Below are 23,711 nucleotides of genomic sequence, written 5' to 3' on the forward strand. Positions count from 1 at the left end.
CAAAGGCAGTGCCCGTGGAATTGACAAGAAGAGCGGGGTATTCGTTGCGCTAAGAAGGATAGCACGCTTTTCTGTACCTCTCTTCGTTTTAACTTTCTGAGCGTGTTTTTAATCCAAACATATCATATCTATATATTTTTGGAATCAGGAACCGACAAGGAATAAGATGAAACTGTTTTTGAATTGATTTCGAAAAAAAAAATTTGATAATAATTGTTATATATTTAATTTTTAGAGCTTGTTTTCAATCCGAATATAACATATTTATATGTTTTTGGAATCAGCAAATGATGGAGAATAAGATAAACGTAAATTTGGATCGTTTTATAAATTTTTATTTTTTTTTACAATTTTCAGATTTTTAATGACCAAAGTCATTAATTAATTTTTAAGCCACCAAGCTGAAATGCAATACCGAACCCCGGGCTTCGTCGAAGATTACTTGACCAAAATTTCAACCAATTTGGTTGAAAAATGAGGGCGTGACAGTGCCGCCTCAACTTTCACGAAAAGCCGGATATGACGTCATCAAAGACATTTATCAAAAAAATGACAAAAACATTCGGGGATTTCATACCCAGGAACTCTCATGTCAAATTTCATAAAGATCGGTCCAGTAGTTTAGTCTGAATCGCTCTACACACACACACACACACACAGACACACAGACACACAGACACACGCACATACACCACGACCCTCGTTTCGATTCCCCCTCGATGTTAAAATATTTAGTCAAAACTTGACTAAATATAACAAGTCGCGTAAGGCGAAAATACAATATTTAGTCAAGTAGCTGTCGAACTCACAGAATGAAACTGAACGCAATGCAACGCAGCAAGACCGTATACTCGTGGTCCACCGCTCACGGCATAGGCAGTGAAATTGACAAGAAGAGCGGGGTAGTGGTTACGCTATGCTGCATAGCACGCTTTTCTGTACCTCTCTTCGTTTTAACTTTCTGAGCGTGTTTTTAATCCAAACATATCATATCTATATGTTTTTGGAATCAGGAACCGACAAGGAATAAGATGAAAGTGTTTTTAAAACGATTTCGAAAAAAAAATGTTGATAATAATTTTTATATATTTAATTTTCAGAGCTTGTTTTTAATCCGAATATAACATATTTATATGTTTTTGGAATCAGCAAATGATGGAAAATAAGATAAACGTAAATTTGGATCGTTTTATAAATTTTTATTTTTTTTTACAATTTTCAGATTTTTAATGACCAAAGTCATTAATTAATTTTTAAGCCACCAAGCTGAAATGCAATACCGAACCCCGGGCTTCGTCGAAGATTACTTGACCAAAATTTCAACCAATTTGGTTGAAAAATGAGGGCGTGACAGTGCCGCCTCAACTTTCACGAAAAGCCGGATATGACGTCATCAAAGACATTTATCAAAAAAATGAAAAAAACGTTCGGGGATTTCATACCCAGGAACTCTCATGTCAAATTTCATAAAGATCGGTCCAGTAGTTTAGTCTGAATCGCTCTACACACACACACAGACAGACAGACAGACAGACGCACATACACCACGACCCTCGTTTCGATTCCCCCTCGATGTTAAAATATTTAGTCAAAACTTGACTAAATATAAAAAAGGGAACACAACTTGCGTACTTTGCTTACACGATGCAGACTTCTATTAGCACTGCAGTGTCTTGCTGTTTCAGCTGTCTTCTAGCACTTGCTCCTACGCTAATCTAAATCGCGTTGTGTCCTTCTGCTGGTCTCTACTTCTACTCTGACTTCTCTGATCTGGATTCTGGCTCTCTCCCTCTGCAAGTCTGATTCTTAGCCATCTCCCTTATAAGTGTGGTTTCTGGCTCTCTCCCTCTGCAAGTCTGATTCTTTCCTATCTCCCTTGGTCTGGTTTCTGGCTCTCTCCCTCTGCAAGTCTGATTCTTTCCAATCTCCCTTGGTCTGGTTTCTGGCTCTCTCCCTCCGCAAGTCTGATTCTTTCCCATCTCCCTTGGTCTAGTTTCTGGCTCTCTCCCTCTGCAAGTCTGATTCTTTCCAATCTCCCTTGGTCTGGTTTCTGGCTCTCTCCCTCTGCAAGTCTGATTCTTTCCCATCTCCCTAGACCTAACCCCCGCTACCCCCAAAAACCATTCCCATTGTTGGACGGCTGACGTCACAGGGTCAAGCGTCTACCGATCGTAAGGTATCCTACGTCTATTTCATATTCAGAGATGCGCTTACTGTGCATTATGTGTGCATAAACTAATCACTGACCACAGCCAGCATGCGAATAATGCTCACCAAGCTAAAGTACTGTTCGCTAGCTTGCCAAGAGAAGTTGTCTGCATCAGGGAGGATGGGGAGGGGAGGTGGGTTGGGTGGGGGGTAGGTTGGGGAATTTGGGGTGGGTGGGGGGGGGGGGGTCTTCGGACAAGATCATGTGGGCTTTACAGTTTACATTGAGTCTGATCATGTTCGCGGGTCGTATTTCGTAGATTTTTCGTCGCACGTGGCAATTTAACATTTTTTTTAATCATTATGCGATTTACCATGCAGGTGAGTGTTTGAGCATTCTACACTACTCCTCATAAAAAAACTATACAGATGCGTTTGAGGGCAGATCTTTCTGATGAGGCTGTTTATCGTAAAACCAATTTAATGACTGGAAAGGCCGTTTATTCCTCTAACTTATTCAGAAAACAGATTGAGTTTACATGACGTAGTGTCGATACAGTGGAACCTACAACACAGATACCCCCCAAATCAAATTCGCAAAATCAAGGTTCCCGCGTTAAAATTGACAAAAAAATCAGAACTGCTCCAAAGAAACATGTTTAGCATGTCCTGAGACAGAACAATCAAATCTGCATCCAAATCAGTCAGTTTTGTGTTAGCACAAATCTCCGAAAGTTTGAAGACAATGCGTTAGCGAGTTACTCAAATGTACCATTTTTGTCTCATTACCCGCTAAAACGGCTTCAAAAACTGCCTTTTATGCCTGCTGAGAGGATTGACACCTAAACCGCTCAGCATACCACATAGCGTCCATGTTAGACAAGATATGTGAACAAAACTGACTGATTTAAATGCAGATTTGATTGTTCTGTCTAAGGACATGCTAAACATGTTTCTGATTTTTTGTCGATTTTAACGCGGGAACCTTGATTTTGCAAATATACTTGGTTTTACAATCAACAGCCTCATCAGAAAGATCTGCCCTCAAACGCATCTGTACAGGTTTTTTATGACAAGTAGTGTAGCGTTTGCAAAAGGCTTGAAATCACGAAGACCTGGTAGGCATGCAATGCAATGTGCTCTAATAGATTTACACGAATATTTGTGTTAATGATTGCCACAAAATAAGTTCGATTATTAGTCTGACGATTGTTTTCTTTATGTACAGAACATGGGTGTACCGAGTACGGGCAGAGACTGAAGAGAACACGTGTACTCAACAGTCTTTGTAACATGTTTCACAGTTACGTAGGCCCAAAGGAACACTCACCACAAGTGTAGTTGGATGCCTCGAGCGTCCTGCTGTTGCCACACGTGCATACACCCTTGATGCAGAATGCGTTTGGGTCTTTGCATGACGTTTTCGTGCAGCTCCCTCCAACCACGTTCGGTATAGGTTCTGAAGGGCAAGGCCGAACAGGAAGATTACCCTTTACTCAGCGCATCTATGCTACTCACCATCATGTGTGTGTGTGTGTGTGTATGTGTGTTTGTGTGTGTATGTATGTGTGTGTGTGTGTGTGTGTGTGTGTGTGTGTGTGTGAGTGTGTGTGTGTGTGTGTGTGTGTGTGTGTGTGTGTGTGTGTATGTGTGTGTGTGTGTGTGTGTGTGTGTGTGTGTGTTTTACGTATAAAGCAACACATTCAGGGCTAGAAGAAGTTAATTTTAGTACGATATGATTGTGATAGATATTGAATTAATGTTTTCTTATTCATATTGTAATTCCACGTCAATATCAGGCTCCAATCTAAGTCAGCGTGGCGTTAGGGTCAGATATTTTGACGAGAAGTCGAGGCGTAGTATACTTGATAGAGTCAAAATTTCTCACCCCATTGCCACGTTGAAAACACGATCGCGTTTATAGTTATTGCTACGAGCAGTCAGGATCGGTTTCGCCCGGGTGTTTCTGATCGGCCTTCTAGCTCTCTCGGAAACTTCTAGAATCTTATTCCAATAAGGACACGAATAGATGAAAGCGTGTGCTCAAACATTTGGATCAACAGGCTGGGAGACAATGCAAAAGTATTTCCATCAACACACTGTTCTTGCCGAAAAATAACTTGGACATGACTTATTTCCCTTCTTTGGGAGCATTCTACACTACTCGTCATAAAAAAAACTTTTACAGATGCGTTTGAGAGCAGATCTTTCTGATGAGGCCGTTTATCGTAAAACCAATTATATGACTGGAAAGGCCTTTTATTCCCCTACCTTATTCAGAAAACAGATTGAGTTTACATGACGTAGTGTCGATACAGTGGAACCTACAACACAGACACCCCCGAAAATCAAATTCGCAAAAATTGACAAAAAATCAGAACTGCTAAAACAAAACATGTTTAGCATGTCTTTAGACAAAACAATCAAATTTACATCCAAAACAGTCGGTTTTGTTCACATATCTTGTCTACCATAGACGCTATGGCATGCTGAACGGTGTAAGTGTCAATCCTCTCAGAAGGCATAAAAGGCAGTTTTTTAAGCCGTGTTAGCGGGTAATGAGACAAAACATGGTACATTTGAGTAATTCGTTAACGCATTGTCTTTAATCTTTCAGTGATTTGTTCTAGCACATGTCGTAAACTACACGCGGAATCACAAGTCATTTGAGATATTAGTTCTGCTGTTATGCGACATACCAGAAAGAGTTTTAGAAATAAAGATGAACCCTGTCCGATTGAACAGAAAAAAAATTAGCATGCATTTAGAAACATGAAAGCTTCAATTTACACTAAAATATAAGAGTTTCAACAATGGCTGTTCACAGCGCACTTGTTCAAACTCACACAAAAATTCTTGAAAATGCTTTTTCAAGAGTTATTGGTCAGTTAAACGTGTCGGCAGTGAGCTTTGCTAGGCGTAGGCCGACATTTGCGCTCAGCGCTCTGAATGAGTCAACTTCTTAAAAACTACTTTCGCGTTGAAATCCTCATACCACCCATGTCTGACAAAATATGTACATGGAATTTGTGTATGTGGCGCATCTGTCATTGTTCTTGAAGATGTCAACAAATTATTTTTTTTCGATGAGTCAGCAAACACCTACCGTCAATTTAAAAACTCTTTCTGACATGACAAATAACAGCAGACCTAATGTCTCAAATGACTTGAAATTCCGCATGTACTTTACGACATGTGTTAGCACAAATCTCCAACAGTTTGAAGGCAATACGTTTTAGCGAGTTACTCAAACGTACCATTTGTTGTCTCATTACCCGCTAAAACGGCTTCAAAAACTGCCTGTTAAGCCTGCTGAGAGGATTGACACGTACACCGTTCAGCATGCCATAGCGTCCACGTTAGACAAGATATGTGAACAAAACTGACTGATTTGGATGCGAATGTTATTGTTTTGTCTAAGGACATGCTAAACATGTTTCGTTTTAGCAGTTCTGATGTTTTGTCAATGTTAACGCGGGAACCTTGATTTTGCGAATTTGATTTTTGGGGGTGTTTGTGTTGTAGGTTCCACTGTATCGACACTACGTCATGTAAACTCAATATGTTTTCTGATTAAGTTAGGGGAATAAAAGGCCTTTCCAATCATATAATTGGTTTTACGATAAACGGCCTCATTAGAAAGATCTGCCCTCAAACGCATCTGTAAAGGTTTTTTTTTATGACGAGTAGTGTAGATACTTGACAGGGCCGGACTATGCTAAGAGGAGGGGGGGGGGGGGGGGTTGCCAGCTGACGGATAGGTCATATTCTGAGATAGCAAAATGGTCGCTCCTTGCATGAAACGGCATAAAATAAACAATAATAAAAAATGTTTTAAATAAGTGAGGTACATGTTTAGGCTGGGGGGGGGGGGGGGCGTGGGTTTGCGCAACCCCCATAACTCCCCCGGTAGTCCGGCCCTGCTTGATCAGCAGGTCTAACTTTGACTCTATACATTCTATAGAACGATCAGGCATGCATGCATAGAGTTACCTCCCTTCAATGTATAACCAAGTGAGAGTTACCTCCTTTTGCTTCTAGAAATCTCCCTAACTGTCCGGTTAATGTTTCCCCTTCATTTCTTCTCCTCATTGGAGCAATAGAGAGTCTCTAATATCACTACAGGTGAACACTAGGCACTGAGCTGGCCTTGCACTATATGCGTAGGCTGTTCCATAATTATTTAGAATCTCAGAAAAGAAAACATATACCCACAATCTAACTGGGCCACTTTCTAGACCAATCCTTCCCAAGCCGACACCCAACTGGCCATCCTCTGAAACGACCTCATTCAGACATGGGACCACGTGACATCAGCTATACCTTGTACACTCTTCAAAAAAAGTTAAGGATCATTTTTTTAAAAGCACGCCACACAAAACAGACAAGACCGAATTCTGTCATTTTCTTTTAAATTATATAATTGAACAACCAAGGAGTAATGGTCGTTATGGTCTGGGTGGCCGAGTAGTAACGCACTTGCGCTCGGAAGCGAGAGGTTGCGTGTTCAGGCCTGGGTCAGGCCGCAATTTTCTCCCCCCTTTCCTAACCTAGGTGGTGGGTTCAAGTGCTAGTCTTTCGGATGAGACGAAAAACCGAGGTCCCTTCGTGTACACTACATTGGGGTGTGCACGTTAAAGATCCCACGATTGACAAAAGGGTCTTTCCTGGCAAAATTGTATAGGCATAGATAAAAATGTCCACCAAATACCCGTGTGACTTGAAATAAAGTGTAAAAAAATTCCATCTCACACGGCATTAAGTCTCAGGGCTTGGAAACATGAATACACGCATGCAGGAAAAAAAATAAACAAGAAGGGCAAAGCCCATACGACTTACATGCTTGACCTTGACATGACCTTGACCTTCAGGGTCAAGGTCAAATAACTAAACCTAGCAATGACATCATACACTAAGAACTGCTTTACACATTTTTCCTACCAAAATACATGTGACCTTGACCCAAGGTCAAGGTCATCCAAGGTCATGCAACACAAAGCTGTTAATTCAAGACATAGGAAGTACAATGGTGCTTATTCCCCCCTCTGCTTCTTTACCTCTGTAAACTTGTAGGGGTAGTTATTTTTCGATAATGACCCAGCAACCAAACAAATAACGACCCAGCAACAGCCTGAATCCTCGATAGTGCAATGGGTTGAGAGGTTGTTCTGTTTCGGTACTACTTTTTGCGACTGAAAAGTTCCGAACGCTCTAATGTACGAAGTATACATCTCTGGAGCAAACAATACAAACATACCGCATTTAAATTAACAACTACAGGCCTGAACACATGAATCTCCATATAAAATCCATGAGTTCGGTTGTTTTCTGAATCTAGATCAGACGTTCATCACAAGCAATTTCCCAAGGCAAGTAACTCATACTTTGTCTAGCGACAAGAGTAGTTCCCCTTCTTTTCACTCAGTTTCTTCGACAACAGACTGCAATCCGACGGTCAGTTTTCAACAATATTTCATTTAATAAACAGATCACACGCAACCAAATGCACACATCTCATCAATTTAAACAACATAAAGCGGTTTCATACACTATTTTCCCCAGAAAACTTAACTTCATACAGTTTTTAACGTTGGAACACGGGTGCAAAAGTTCGTCTGCTAGTCCCATTTGACGAAAGAACATTATCCTAACCGATACCAAAACATATACAGAACACACAATATCTGCCTTTGCCGCCACAGCAGAATAACAGCATATCTGTGTACTTGATTTTAGTCCAAAATAGGAAAACTGACAAGAAGTGTTAACAGAATGGAATGATTTGCACGGAACTATACAACCGCGCATTAATCGATCGCCTGCGCAGGTTGACTGGTTGAGTGAATAGGATTCGATCAAACTTTCGCAAAAAACCTCCTCTTTTCTTTGAATAACTGAAGAAAGGAGGAATAAAGAGGTTACACACCTCGTCTCAGTGATTATCAAAAATAATGGTCTCAGTTCGCGGTCATGAAAAAGCTCGCTAAAGCTCGCATTTTTCATGATCCGCTAACTTCGACCATTATTTTTGATAATCACTGAGACTCGGCATGTAACCTCTACTTATTGGCTCTTTCTACCATCAGATATGGTCACTTTTAGTGGTTATTTTGGTCACATTTCATAAGGGTCAAAGTGACCTTGACCTTGATCATATGTGACCAAATGTGTCTCATGATGAAAGCATAACATGTGCCCCACATAATTTTCAAGTTTGAAACAGTTATCTTCCATAGTTCAGGGTCAAGGTCACTTCAAAATATGTATACAATCCAACTTTGAAGAGCTCCTGTGACCTTGACCTTGAAGCAAGGTAAACCAAACTGGTATCAAAAGATGGGGCTTACTTTGCCCTATATATCATATATAGGTGAGGTATTCAATCTCAAAAACTTCAGAGAAAATGGGAAAAATGTGAAAAATAGCTGTTTTTTAGACAACATTTATGGCCCCTGCGACCTTGACCTTGAAGCAAGGTCAAGATGCTATGTATGTTTTTTGGGGCCTTGTCATCATACACCATCTTGCCAAATTTGGTACTGATAGACTGAATAGTGTCCAAGAAATATCCAACGTTAAAGTTTTCCGGACGGCCGGCCGGCCGGACGGACGGACGGACGGACGGACGGACGGACGGACGGACGACTCGGGTGAGTACATAGACTCACTTTTGCTTCGCATGTGAGTCAAAAAATGGGTAGCGCCGTATACTGTATGGCAGCTCGCTTTCCCCAGGGAGAAAGCAGCCCGAATTTCTGTGAGGTTACCCTCATGGACTATATAAAATCTTATCCTATCCTTATCCTTATGACAAAAGCAAAGATCGAACGCGGCAGCGACAATTTAGCTAGAGTGTGTCAAACGTGACAACCCTCGAAAATGGAATTCACAACAATGTGAATCAGTGTCAATAACGCTTGTGCCCTCCGTTGTGTGCCAGGCAGTCAACACATCGTTGGCGCATGGAGTGGATCAGGTTGCATATGAATGCTCTGGGAACTTCATTCCACTCCTGCTGGAGCCATTGCAGCAGTTGACCCAGATTGGCAGGAGGAGGGTGATGTTGCTGTACCCGACGACAAAGCTCGTCCCACATGTGCTCTATGGGGTTCAAGTCCGGGCTGTTGGCTGGCCACATCATCCTGTTGACCTTGGCCTGCTGGATAAAGGTGTTTACAGCTGCAGAGCGATGGGGAGGTGCGTTGTCATCCTAAAGAATCGCACGAGGGCCGATCGCTTGGAGGGCTGGAACGACCAGGGGTTGCAGGATCTCATTTTGGTAGCGGACACCGATCAAGTTGCCCACTACATGGTACAGAGGTGTCCTTAGACGTGTGCTGATCCCTCCCCAGACCATCACAGAGCCTCTGCCAAAACGCTGTCGTTCCAGAACAGCGCCTTCTGCAAAGCGCTCTCCGCGACGCCTCCACACTCGGATGCGACCATCAGCAGGTTCCAAGCAAAAGCGGGACTCATCTGTAAACAACACCTGAGCCCACTGCTGATGTTGCCACCTCACATGTTGAGTGCAACAGGCTCGGCGAGCTGCTCAGTGATTAGCAGTCAGGGTTGTTCCTCGGACTGGACGCCTTGCACGCAAGCCAAAGTTGTGTAAGCGGTTTCGGATCGTCTGACTCGTAGCTTGTAGGCGTTGCCTAATGTTGTTTGCCGTAGCCATTCTTTGTTGCATGGCCTGCCTCTGAATGAAGCGATCCTCTCTTTGTGTGGTGACTCTGGGACGACCAGAACGTTGTCGCTCCTGCACTCTTCCACTTGCTCGGAATCTCTGTTTTAGTCTGATGATGACAGAGGGAGCCACTGCAAGCCTCTGGGCCACTTGCCTGGCAGCATAACCGTCTTGTAGCCATCCTATTGCCCTTCCTCTATCCAAATCGCTCAGTTTTCTTCGTGGGGGCATGTTGCTACTGTGCATAATTGTGTCAGCGTGTCAACCTTTAAACACAAGCTGGTGAGCGATGTTCATTGCCAGGACCCTGTTGTAGCACGTGCATCACAACCTTTTGCCCTGGCATGCGTTACGCATATTTCATGGGGCTATAAAAAACACCCTTTTCCTTCCAAAATGCAGAAACTTTTGAGAAGTCCCACAAAGGGAAATAACTCTGCCTGCCAAACAAAATGCTAGGTCAAGACTCATTGTTCATTTGTTAATTCAAACACATTAATCTTGATTATGTTGATGTTTAATTTTTTGGCAATTTTTTATATTTAGATCCGTTTTTTCAACCGATCCTTAACTTTTTTTGAAGAGTGTATTGCCCTCGTGAAGACTCGGACAGAGTCTTCAGGGCTCTCAACCTGTGTTTCCGCAGATGTTTCTTGAAATCTGAGAACAGGCTGAACAAACATGAGGAGATAGGGTGGATGCGACAACAGTGCTCCCTTTTGTGCCAAGGAATCTTTTGTCGCAAAACACAGGTGCACGTGTTTGGACGGTGTTTGTGCCAAGCCGCGAATACTTTAGGCATTTAGTGGTGGCCATAGAAGTCAGGCGTGACAATATGCCTGTCCTCAAGAGTCACAGTGTCTAAATGCCCTGATCAAGCGACGAAAGATGCCAGCATTTGTTTGTTTTAGTGCTTCTTGTTATTTGTACTTGGCAGGGGTTGGGTCGCCTGCAAACGCTCACACAAACACGACAGTTGTTTGGTTTCAGGTTAGAACTGATAAACAAAGGTTTCGTCACAACTGACAATATTTTCTATTGATGCAGACTCGCCATTGCTGATTTTTTTTAACGAATTTTCAGGCACCACCCTGTCCTACCCCTCTTCTTCCCGTTGCTGGGTGCATGTGGTACCCAACCGACATATAGCTTTACATATTTGTGTAAGATCTTTTCGAATGCAGACCTTATTATTCCAAGGGCATATTGCATGTCCCTGATTGTAATTCAGGGATCTTCTCTTATAATCTGTTTAACAGCGCTAATTTTCGAGGATAACAGATGAAATGAGTAGACCAGGATGCGTATCATTTTCGAGGCAGCATCTACTCGGTTTGAAATTGCTGTACCAGGTTTACACCATGGCTCTACTAAGAGCGTTCATCCCAGAACATTTCACCAAATGTTCATGCAAATCGGCATCTGTTGACGCTTATTTTTTAGTTATTGTAAATCATGGCTCGGCAATCGCGAGTTTTGAGCTTCGCGGCGCAATCTCATACTTTGCACGGTCAGTATCTTCCCGGTTCCTTGTATGAAAACAACATACTTCTGGAACTTATTTCTTTGTGTCAAGCCTCACGATAGTCCACTATTTGACGGCATGATTTTGTAGTGAACACCATATTTCCAGAATATATACACACGTGTGTATATTTCCTGACGCACTTCCTGCTCAGTGACACACCACCATGTGATCTCCCTGAGGCATGCAGCTCACGCGCCCCTATAAAGCACTTACCGCACAGTGACACATCACCCTGTTATGTCTCTCGCCACTATAAAGCACTTACCGCACAGCGACACACCACCCTGTGATCTCTCTGAGCCATGCAGCACGCCACTATAAAGCACTAAAGGCCCGTCCAGACACTCCCGGCCGACCCTGTCCACATTTGACTTATGCTCAAAACGGCGCACCGCGTCGTGCTATGATCGCGAAGCGTTATTTGCAGAAGAATAGCGCGTGTTCTAATTTCTATGACACAGACATAGAACGACGGAAATTTGACCAATCAGAGCAAACCAGAGCGATGACGTCAGCTGCTCGCGGCGCGGCAGTCGAATGCAACTGAACCTTCTTGTCAGCTGACCCGCTCCACTGTTACCGCGTTGTGAAAAGAATCGTCGATGTGTGGCCACTCGGCAAATCCCGCGCGACGCACAAAACGGCCTGCGGCGCATAGAGCGTAAAACGGCGGCCAAGTCTGGACAGGGCTTTACCGCACAGCGACACACCACCCTGTGATCTCTCTTAAGCCATGTCCACATTTGGACGCCGTTTTACGCTCTATGCGCCGCAGGCCGTTTTGTGCGTCGCGCGGGATTTGCCGAGTGGCCACACATCGACGATTCTTTTCACAACGCGGTATCAGTGGAGCGGGTCAGCTGACAAGAAGGTTCAGTTGCATTCGACTGCTGCGCCGCGAGCGGCTGACGTCATCGCTCTGGTTTGCTCTGATTGGTCAAATTTCCGTCGTTCTGTGTCTGTTTCATAGAAATTAGAACACGCGCTATTCTTCTGCAAATAACGCTTCGCGATCACAGCACGCTGCGGCGCTCCCACGTGGGCCGTTTTGAGCATAAGTCAAATGTGGACAGGGTCGGCCGGGAGTGTCTGGACGGGCCTTTAAGGGCCGACCACATTTGGACGCCGTTTTACGCTCTATGCGCCGCAGGCCGTTTTGTGCGTCGCGCGGGAATTGCCGAGTGGCCACACATCGACGATTTTTTTCACAACGCGGTATCAGTGGAGCGGGTCTCCTGACAAGAAGGTTCAGTTGCATTCGACTGCCGCGCCGCGAGCAGCTGACGTCATCGCTCTGGTTTGCTCTGATTGGTCAAATTTCCGTCGTTCTATGTCTGTGTCATAGAAATTAGAACACGCGCTATTCTTCTGCAAATAACGCTTCGCGATCATAGCACGCTGTGGCGCTCCCACGTGGGCCGTTTTGAGCATAAGTCAAATGTGGACAGGGTCGGCCGGGAGTGTCTGGACGGGCCTATAAGCCCTGTCCAGACTTGGCCGCCGTTTTACGCTCTATGCGCCGCAGGCCGTTTTGTGCGTCGCGCGGGATTTGCCGAGTGGCCACACATCGACGATTCTTTTCACAACGCGGTATCAGTCAAGCGGGTCACCTGACAAGAAGGTTCAGTTGCACTGATTCGACAGCCGCGCCGCGAGCGGCTGACGTCATCGCTCTGGTTTGCTCTGATTGGTCAAATTTCCGTCGTTCTATGTCTGTGTCATAGAAATTAGAACACGCGCTATTCTTCTGCAAATAACGCTTCGCGATCATAGCACGCTGCGGCGCGCCGTTTTGAGCATAAGTCAAATGTGGACAGGGTCTGCCGGGAGTGTCTGGACGGGCCTTTAGGCATGCATCTCGCCACTATAAAGCACTTACCGCACAGCGACACACCACCCTGTGATCTCTCTGAGGCATGCAGCTCGCCACTATAAATCACTTACCGCACAGCGACACACCACAATGTGATCTCTTTCACTCTCTCTCTCTCTCTCTCTCTCTCTCTCTCTCTCTCTCTCTCTCTCTCTCTCTCTCTCTCTCTCTCTCTCTCTCTCTCTCTCTCTCTTAGGCATGCAGCTTGCCCATAAAAAGCACTTACCGCACAGTTACACACCAAATGTGATCTCTCTCTTAGGCATGCAGCTTGCCCCTATAAAGCACTTACGGCACAGCGACACACCACAATGTGATCTCTCTTAGGCATGCAGCTTGCCCCTATAAAGCACTTACGGCACAGCGACACACCACAATGTGATCTCTCTCTCCCTCTTAGGCATGCAGCTAGCCCCTATAAAGCACTTACTGCACATCGACACACCACCCTGTGATCTCTCTCTCTCTCTCTCTGCCTCTCTAGCAGCACTTACCGCACTCAGCTGACCCCTGGTTGACATTCGGGTGGACCGTACATTGACACGTCGACCCACCGCTACTTTGAGGCATGCAGGTCGCTCCCGACAGACACTGTTGAAATCTGGGAAGGCAACGCTCGCCCTTCTTGGCTCCTGTTATAACAGAGTGACAAACAAACAATAATTTCAGGTAAAAGATTGACAAATAAGCAAATATTACATGATTGTAAAAGATTGACAAATAAGCATCAATTACTGGTAACAGATTTTTTAAAAAGCAATGATAAAAGATATCAGATTTACAAACAAACAACGATTACATGTAAAAGACTGACACACAAACAATAATTGCAGGTAACAGATTGACAAACAAGCAAATATTACATGTAAAAGATTGACAAACAAACAACGATTACTGGCAATATATTCACAAACAAACAATGATTTCAGATAACAGATTGACAAACACTAATTACGGGTAACTTATTGATAAAAGGCAATTCCAAAAATAATGCTCACATAAGCCTGAAAATCAAAATGGAATTGACAGCTTTTTCACCGTACATATGCCACAAGAGATGTTTATAGTAACTCATACCATTCATCGCTTGCCTATAATTCACTCCCCTTCCATGCCGCCATTTTGTTTTGATGTCATTTTGGAACGCGCCTTGTGAAGTCATTTTATGAAAACTTTTAAGAATGTCATGCGTGTGCTAGTTTTTATTGTTTTGGTTTCGAAAATTAGCCAAAGTTGCTACAGAAGCCTAAAACTATCGTTTGATCTGTATTTCAAATATCAATTGATAATACTTTGTGAGATATATTCAAAACATTTTCCACCCTAAAATGGTGCTACGTAAGTGACGTTTTGGGTAGAAAAAAATTGTTGTGGCGATGAACCGATTGGCTGATTTATTTCTTTTTTCGAGTTATCTTAGCTTTTAAATAGATGTGATTTTAAACATGTGATTTGTGTTTGTTTGTCCCCATTTTGTTGTGCACAACGTGCGTCACTGACGTGGCACTGTTTTGTAAGGTTCATGACACTTTGGAACCATGTGTACTTGTTACTGATAGATTTTAACCAATTTTGGTGTGATTTTTTGTTAGATGTTTTAACTAAGGTTAACACAGTTGTAACTGGTAGGGAGGCCCATTGTCTTCAAGGGTAAAAATTGCATATCGAGGCATTTTTATAGTGCTGTAATTACCTTTAAAATTGAACAGCTGTCCTGTAAGTTATGTTGTGTATGTCAAAGTACCTTTACAAGTGTTGTACAAAATGAGGTCTGTACGATTAATACATTGAGAGTTATCCCCGAGTACGCTAGTACTTGGGTCCAGCAGACTTTAATTTAATTTGTCTGTGTGTGTATCTGTGTGTGTGTCTGTCTGTCTCGACTTAACAGCTTATTGCTGGGAAACTACTGGGCGCAGTTCGTTCAAAAGTTGATACACTAACTTGATAATAGGTCCGATTGATCGTATTAAAACTTCATAATGTTACCTGGGACCTAAATGCCCCCAAAAAACACAAAAGTTCTTGACGGTTGGACAAATTCAATCGGAGCGACAGCCAGCCATTGAGCTGATAGAACAGCGTCATGAAAAGCATGCGTACCGCATGCGAGACGATTTGCAAGCCAGCCAGCGGGTGGGGATTAATTTGGTCTCGGCAAAGAAACTACAGTGCAGGTTTGGTCTCGGTGAGACTGAAAGAGAGACAGAGAGTACGAGAGAGAGCGACAGGGACACTGTGTCAGTGGTTCAAGGTGGTGGCTTGGTGGCCAAAGGGATCCGGGTTCGATTCCCGGCATGGGCGGTCTATTTTTTTTTAATTCTTGTTTACTATTGTTTATTATGAACGTTTTAATGTTTTATTTTACTCAAATAATTCTTTTAATTGTGTAAAATAAAAAATAAAAAATTTTAAATCCACGTGCACAAGACAAAAACTTTCATACTGGGGGAGCGAGCCAGTCTGAAGAGTACTCGGGTCCAGCGCCAGCGTTTTTTATTAAACTTTAAAAGCGGGCAAGAATCCCTTTTTTTAAAACTAGGGAGTCTGGACAGGCTGACAAATTGAAAAAAGTTAGAACAAATTGATTTTTTCTTATTATTTTATTAGGAGAAATGTTGTCATTTGTGCTACGTATCGTTTGCGCTATTTTCTGTAGTGCTATCGACACAAATTGCCAAAAACAGTAAGTGCTATCGGTACGTAGTGTTATTGCCACAATGCACACATGTCATTATCACTACGTCTCAATAGAACTACGTGTCGATATCACTATTTTTGAAAAACCAATGTACTGTGGCGCTACGTCTCGATAGCGGTACGTGTCGATAGCACTACTACATGTTCAAACGGCAGACACTTCCCTCTGTGTGTGCGTGTGAGTTTGTATATATATTGTCTGCATGGCTGTCTGTCTGATCTGTCTGTCTCTCTCTCTCTCTCTCTGTCTCTCTCTCTCTCTGTCTCTCTCTCTCTTTTCACCACGTATTTATTTCATGGTTGTTGTTGCTCTGTCTGTCTCTCTGTCTCTGTCTCTGTCTCTCTGTCTGTCTGTCTCTCTCTCTCTCTCTCTCTCTCTCTCTCTCTCTCTCTCTCTCTCTCTCAGATTGGGCAAAGGCTATCATTCAACCAATATTTAAGAAAGGTGATGATGAGAACCCTGACAATTATAGAGGCGTCTCTTTGTTAAGTTGTGTGAGCAAGTTGTATACCAGTATTATGAATGCCCGTTTGACAGCGTGGGCTGAGGAAAACAACATTCTCTCTGAGTCACAGGCGGGTTTTAGAAAAAATTACTCCACAATTGACCACATGTTCACTCTTTATGCAGCAGTTACCAAGCAGCTTCAACTAAAAAAGAAGTTATATGTTGCTTTTGTGGACTTTCAAAAGGCGTTTGACACCGTTAAAAGGGATGTTTTGTGGAATGTTTTATTAAAGATTGGTGTAAAAGGAAGAATGTTTAACATGCTTAGGTCAATGTACTCATCTGTTCTCTCTTGCGTCCGATGTAACTCTGGCAATACTGATTATTTTGAATGCCTACAAGGCCTGAAGCAGGGCTGTCTAGCGAGCCCAACGCTTTTTTCGTTTCTTATAAACGAACTTGCCTCGGAAATAATATGTAAGGGCAGACACGGAATTCAAATGCTTCCCGGCGAGATCGAACTGTTTCTTTTGATGTTCGCTGACGACATTGCACTGCTATCATCGTCCATAGTGGGTTTGCAAAACCAACTGAACATCTTACATAACGTTTCAAAGCGTCTTGGGTTAAGGCTAAACATGAATAAAACCAATGTCGTTGTTTTTCGAAACGGTGGTCATTTAGCCAAAAGTGAGAAATGGTTCTACGGAAACGCGCAAGTATCAAGTGCTAGCTCTTACAAGTATCTCGGTCTGACATTCACAACCCAAGCCCGTTTGAATCTCTCTTTCAATGACGCAATCACCAGAGCCAAACAAGGTGTCATTGAAATTTTTAAAGTCTTATGGAATATAGGATGCCACGACATGGACATATTTTTCAAATTATTTGATGCGCAAATTGCTCCCATCTTGCTCTATGGCTCAGAACTATGGGGATGTTTTGACTGTTCACAGATTGAAAAGGTTCACATGTATGCCTGTAAAAGATTACTCGGGATCTCGTCAAACAGTCCAAACCAGATGGTGTATGGGGAACTTGGAAGATGCACTTTGTCAATCCTAGCAAATATCCGAAGCGTAAAGTACTGGTTGAGACTTAACTGTATGCCGGATTCGAGATATGCAAAGATGTCATACATCATGTTAAAAAACGCAGTTGAAAGGGGAAAACAGAATTGGGTCTCACAAGTTAAATGCCTCCTGTGCATGAATGGATTTGGAGATGTGTGGTTGAACGGGTCTGTAGGTAGGGAATGTGCGTTTATTAGAACATTACAGCAACGTCTGCAAGACTGCTTTGAGCAAAACTGGCACTGTAAACTTGATACAAGTGTGAGATTTGATGTATACAGGATGTTTAAAGGAGAACTTGAAAAAGAAAAGTATCTGGGTGTCATTGAAAACCAGTACATACGCAAAATGTACACAAAGTTCAGACTGGGCATTACACCATTGAAGGTAAATAAACTGCGCTATAATCCCGAGTGCGCTGAATCCAGAAATTGTACATTTTGTAAATCAACTGAAGAAAATGAAAACCACTTCCTGTTTAAATGCCCAGCTTACAATGCAATCCGTCAAAAGTACATTGGTGCTTGTTTTGACCTTGACCAGTTCTCCAACTCATCGTTGTGTATTTTACAGACTGACAACAAATTACGACTGATTGCATTGTCAAATTATGTGTTCTACGCGTTTAGACAAAGAGAAAATCAATTGTGAAATAGACCGGTATGATCGTACAACCCAAAATCCTTGTCTTCATCTTACTGTATTTTTTTTTCTTCTCTGTTTTTACTTCTTGTGCTAGGTGTTGATTTTAAGTTGCCTTGCTTCCGGACGGTCAAGTCCACTTTGTTCACATGCTAACTATTTCTCCCCCTTGTACATACACATTGTGTTTGATGCAATAAAAATTCGCCTTCGCCTTCGCCTTCGCCTTCTCTCTCTCTCTCTCTCTCTCTCTCTCTCTCTCTCTCTCTCTCTCTCTCTCTCTCTCTCTCTCTCTCTCTCTCTTTTCACCACGTATTTATTTCATGGTTGTTGTTGGTGTGAGGTGTGTTTTTATATTTAGTCAAGTTTTGACTAAATATTTTAACATCGAGGGGGAATCGAAACGAGGGTCGTGGTGTATGTGCGTGCGTGTGTGTGTCTGTGTGTGTGTGTAGAGCGATTCAGACTAAACTACTGGACCGATCTTTATGAAATTTGACATGAGAGTTCCTGGGTATGAAATCCCCGAATGTTTTTTTCATTTTTTTGATAAATGTCTTTGATGACGTCATATCCGGCTTTTCGTGAAAGTTGAGGCGGCACTGTCACGCCCTCATTTTTCAACCAAATTGGTTGAAATTTTGGTCAAGTAATCTTCGACGAAGCCCGGACTTCGGTATTGCATTTCAGCTTGGTGGCTTAAAAATTAATTAATGACTTTGGTCATTAAAAATCTGAAAATTGTAAAAAAAAAAAAAAAATTATAAAACGATCCAAATTTACGTTTATCTTATTCTCCATCATTTGCTGATTCCAAAAACATATAAATATGTTATATTCGGATTAAGAACAAGCTCTGAAAATTAAATATATAAAAATTATTATCAAAATTAAATTGTCCAAATCAATTTAAAAACACTTTCATCTTATACCTTGTCGGTTCCTGATTCCAAAAACATATAGATATGATATGTTTGGATTAAAAACACGCTCAGAAAGTTAAAACAAAGAGAGGTACAGAAAAGCGTGCTATCCTTCTTAGCGCAACTACTATCCCGCTCTTCTTGTCAATTTCACTGCCTTTGCCATGAGCGGTGGACTGACGATGCTACGAGTATACGGTCTTGCTGAAAAATGGCATTGCGTTCAGTTTCATTCTGTGAGTTCGACAGCTACTTGACTAAATATTGTATTTTCGCCTTACGCGACTTGTTTACATTTAGTCAAGTTTTGACTAAATGTTTTAACATAGAGGGGGAATCGAGACGAGGGTCGTGGTGTGTGTATGTGTGTGTGTGTGTGTGTGTGTGTGTGTGTGTGTGTGTGTGTGTGTGTGTGTGTGTGTGTGTGTGTGTGTGTGTAGAGCGATTGAGAGTAAACTACTGGACCGATCTTTATGAAATTTGACATGAGAGTTCCTGGGTATGATATCCCCGGATGTTTTCTTCTTTTTTCGATAAATGTCTTTGATGACGTCATATCCGGCTTTTTGTAAAAGTTGAGGCGGCACTGTCACACCCTTATTTTTCAATCAAATTGATTGAAATTTTGGCCAAATAAACTTCGACGAAGGCCGGACTTCGGTATTGCATTTCAGCTTGGTGGCTTAACAATTAATTTATGACTTTGGTCATTAAAAATCTGAAAATTGTAATTAAAATTATTTTTTTATGAAACGATCCAAATTTACGTTCATCTTATTTTCCATCATTTCCTGATTCCAAAAACATATAAATATGTTATATTCGGATTAAAAACAAGGTCTGAAAATTAAAAATATAAAAATTATGATAAAAATAAAATTTCCGAAATCGATTTAAAAACAATTTCCTCTTATTTCTTGTCGGTTCCTGATTCCAAAAACATATAGATATGATATGTTTGGATTAAAAACACGCTCAGAAAGTTCAAACGAAGAGAGGTACAGAAAAGCGTGCTATGCAGCACAGCGAAACCACTACCGCGCTGAACAGGCTCGTCAGTTTCACTCCGTTTTGCACAAGCGGCGGACTACGGTTATTGTGAAAAAATGCAGTGCGTTCAGTTTCATTCTGTGAGTTCCACAGCTAGTTTTGACTAAATGTTTTAACATAGAGGGGGGAATCGAGACGAGGGTGGTGGTGTATGTGTGTGTGTGTGTGTGTGTGTGTGTGTGTGTGTGTATGTGTGTGTGTGTGTGTGTGTGTGTGTGTGTGTGCGTGCTTGTGACCGTGTGTGAGACAGAGAGAGAAGGGTGGATGAGTGAGTGAGAGAGAGACAGAGACAATGAGAAAGGAGGAGACAGATATCCAGAGAGATGACAAGCACACACACACACACACACACACACACACACACACACACACACACACACACACACACACACGTACACACACGTGCGCGCATTAATAAACAATGAAGGTAATGGAACGAGAGAGAGAGAGAGAGAGGGAGAGAGAGAGAGACACACACACACGCACAGTGGGAGAGAGAGAGACAGAGACAGAGAGAAAGAGACAGAGACAGAGTGAGAGACTGAGTAAGATAGAGAGAGAGAGAGATAGAGTTACATACACAGACATACACACACACGCAGACACACACGCAGACACACACACACACACACTCACACAAACACGCACACACACACGCACACACACACACACACACACACACACACACACACACATACACACACGCGCGCGCGCGCGCACTGATTCATTTACAAACAGTGAAGGTTATGGAACGAGAGAGAGAGAAAGAGAGAGAGTGAGACAGAACTCGAACTCGAACTCGGAGAGAGAGAGATAGAGAGAGAGAGAGAGAGAGAGAGAGAGAGAGAGAGAGAGAGAGAGAGAGAGAGAGAGAGAGAGAGAGAGAGAGAGAGAGAGAGAGAGAGAAAGCCGGAGTGAGAGAGCGAGCGACAGAGAAAGAGAAATAGTGAGAGTGAGAAAGAGAGAGATAGAGAGTCACACACACAGACACACACACACACCTACACTGAGACACACACACACACACACACACGCACACATACACAGGCACACACACACACACACAAACACACTAATATACACACACACACACACACACACACACACACACACACACACACACACAAACCAGAACGGGTACGAGCGAAAGAAAAAGTGAGAAAGAGAGAGTCGTCATTAAGTAAGTAGTGGTATCGACACGTAGCGATAATGACACGTAGCGCTAAAAGATGTAGTGCTATCGACACGTAGTGATAAAGAACGAATGATAGCGACTCGTACAAAAATTATTTGTAGCACTAATCAACGTAGTCATAGCGGCACGTAGCACAAATGACACGTAGAACAAATGACACGCAGCACAAATGACACGTAGCGCTAGCGATACGCACCCATAATTTCTAGTGTTCCAGCTTGCTGCGACGTCAAATAGCTTTTTCTCTCACTATTATGACTTGATTCAGCCTTCGGCGGCGCAACCCTTGGAAAATCGCTTCACTTCAATCGATTGGCCCGGTCAAAGTATAGCCCGTATTGATGAGAAAAGATGTTCTTCGTGTAGATTAGCCTTTTCAGATTGCCGAGAGACAAGAGCGTTTTCCAAAAATGCCTGTGTCACAATAAAAACACTGTGTTCAAAAAGCTTTTGTAATTTGCTTTTTTGAATAGATAATAACAGAAGGGTGATCGTGTGACACGCGAAATTTCATCCATCTGATAAGAATACCTTTCCTTTACGAATCTTTGGAACTTGGGCGATAATTTCAAGTGTTTCAGCTGGCCGCGACGTCAAATAGCATTTCACTCTCTATTATGACTTGATTCAGCCTTCGGCGGCGCAGCCGTTGGATAATCGCTTCATTTCAATCGATTGGCCCGGTCAAAGTATAGCCAGTATTGATGAGAAAAGATGTTCTTCTTGTAGATTAGCCTTTTAAAATTACTGAGAGAAAAGAGCGATTTCCAAAAACGCCTGTGTCAAAACAAAAACACTGTGTTCAGAATCAACTATATTCACAACATGTTAATAGTAATTATGAGATGCTCTGCGAAACACATAATTACAAAGGATTGATCTGATGGTATGGAAAATGTCATTAAACTGCGTCTAATACTTTTTCCTTGCGAGATCTCAGAACATACGCGATTCGGCCTTGGACGGCGCAAAAGTTGAAATATTGTTTCACTTCAATCGGTTGGCCCGGTTAAAGTAATGCAAATATTGATTAGATAAGACATTGTCCTGGTAGATTGGCCTTTTAAAATTATTGACAGAAAAGAGCGATTTCCAGAAACTTCTGTGTAAAACGTAAAATACTGTGTTCAGAACCCACCCTTTTTCAAGATGTTAATAACATTTTGATAAGTCGTTCTGCCACATACATCATAACAAAGGGTTGATCTTATGCCACACTAAATTTCAGTATTGTACTTTAAATAGTTTTCCTACGCGCGCTCTTGGAACTTGGGTGACGATTTCGAGTGTTCCGCTTGCCGCGACGTCAAATAGCTTTTTCCCTGTACACCGCGTCTGAAGTCCGAAGCGGAAGATAGCGTTTTGGGGCAAGTTCGGGACTTGTTTTACTCATGAAACAAAAATAGGACGTTCACATACCAACAATCATTCAAAAGAACAACAACTGGAAAAACCCTTGCAAGTTGTTTGACGTTTTCAAAATATTTATTTAGCCTTTTAAATCTGCAGAGAAAAGTAAAAAAAAATTCACGGCTGTGGCCGCCATTTTAGATTTTCACTGTGGGCCTCCCTATAACTGGAGAAAGCTGAGCACAAAAACGAGATAATTTGTCCTTTATTTTTTAATTTTTAGTGCAGTTAAACCGAGAGATTTGTACGAGTTTTGATCCAAACAAAATGATCAAAACGCTATTATAAATGTTTCAGGTAACTTAACTGATCATTAAATGTAATATATCATTTCAAAGGCCAAACATTTAACTGGTTTACCTCTCAGATATGACGCCATTAGGTTGCTACGTCATAAATGACGAGGCATCAAAAAACGTCACTTGTGGGTTATGCTTCAAAACGGGGTCTTATGTCAAGCATCATGAACAACTCCTCTTCGGTGAAACAGTGTAGCTAGGTAATGACACAAAAGACATTTCTACAAATGTGAAGAAAGTTACATGAATCAAAGCTGCTACATAATTTACAATCTGACAAAAACAACGGGAAATCAAAACTGGGGAAAAAAGGGAACAACTCTGAATAGCCAACAAGACGTCCGAACAGCTCTACAAACGAGACTAATGTAGCTGCTGTATCAAAAAGTAAGAACTAAGATTTAAAAGTGTACATACGAGTATATAGTGCAAGACTTAAACTTTCATATAGAACAGTCCATACAAGTCTACACAATGTCCTTCAGTTTCAAAGTTTGCCGCCAAATGGATGCCTCATAAGCTGACAGAGAAACAAAAGAAGCAACAGGTTCCTGCTGCACGCAATCTGCTCAACCGTTTTGAACCAAGTAGACCCAAACTTGAGATAAATGATTGTAGTCTCTGATAATGAGACGTTAGTTTCCTTATTAGTCCATCACATAGGAAGTGAAACACACCCCCCCCCCCCCCTGGGGTTTTTTCCAGACAATATTTTTTTGGGTAGCTTGACCCCCA

The 23,711-nt window shown here is 42.3% G+C and overlaps 1 protein-coding gene across 3 annotated transcripts in view; it reads right to left on the reverse strand.

Annotated features, from left to right (window-relative positions):
* Nucleotides 1–23,711, reverse strand: part of LOC138949331 (uncharacterized) — a 617,348-nt gene that overhangs the window by 131,749 nt on the left and 461,888 nt on the right. For all 3 annotated transcript variants that reach the window (XM_070321116.1, XM_070321117.1, XM_070321115.1), the window contains 2 exons: nucleotides 13,731–13,868; nucleotides 3,479–3,607 (listed from right to left, as the gene is read on the reverse strand). In XM_070321116.1, coding sequence (XP_070177217.1) covers nucleotides 3,479–3,607; nucleotides 13,731–13,868 — 267 coding nt within the window. The remainder of the gene's footprint in view (nucleotides 1–3,478; nucleotides 3,608–13,730; nucleotides 13,869–23,711) is intronic.

The sequence above is a fragment of the Littorina saxatilis genome, linkage group LG15 (genome assembly GCF_037325665.1).
Source record: "Littorina saxatilis isolate snail1 linkage group LG15, US_GU_Lsax_2.0, whole genome shotgun sequence".
NCBI lineage: Eukaryota > Metazoa > Mollusca > Gastropoda > Littorinimorpha > Littorinidae > Littorina > Littorina saxatilis.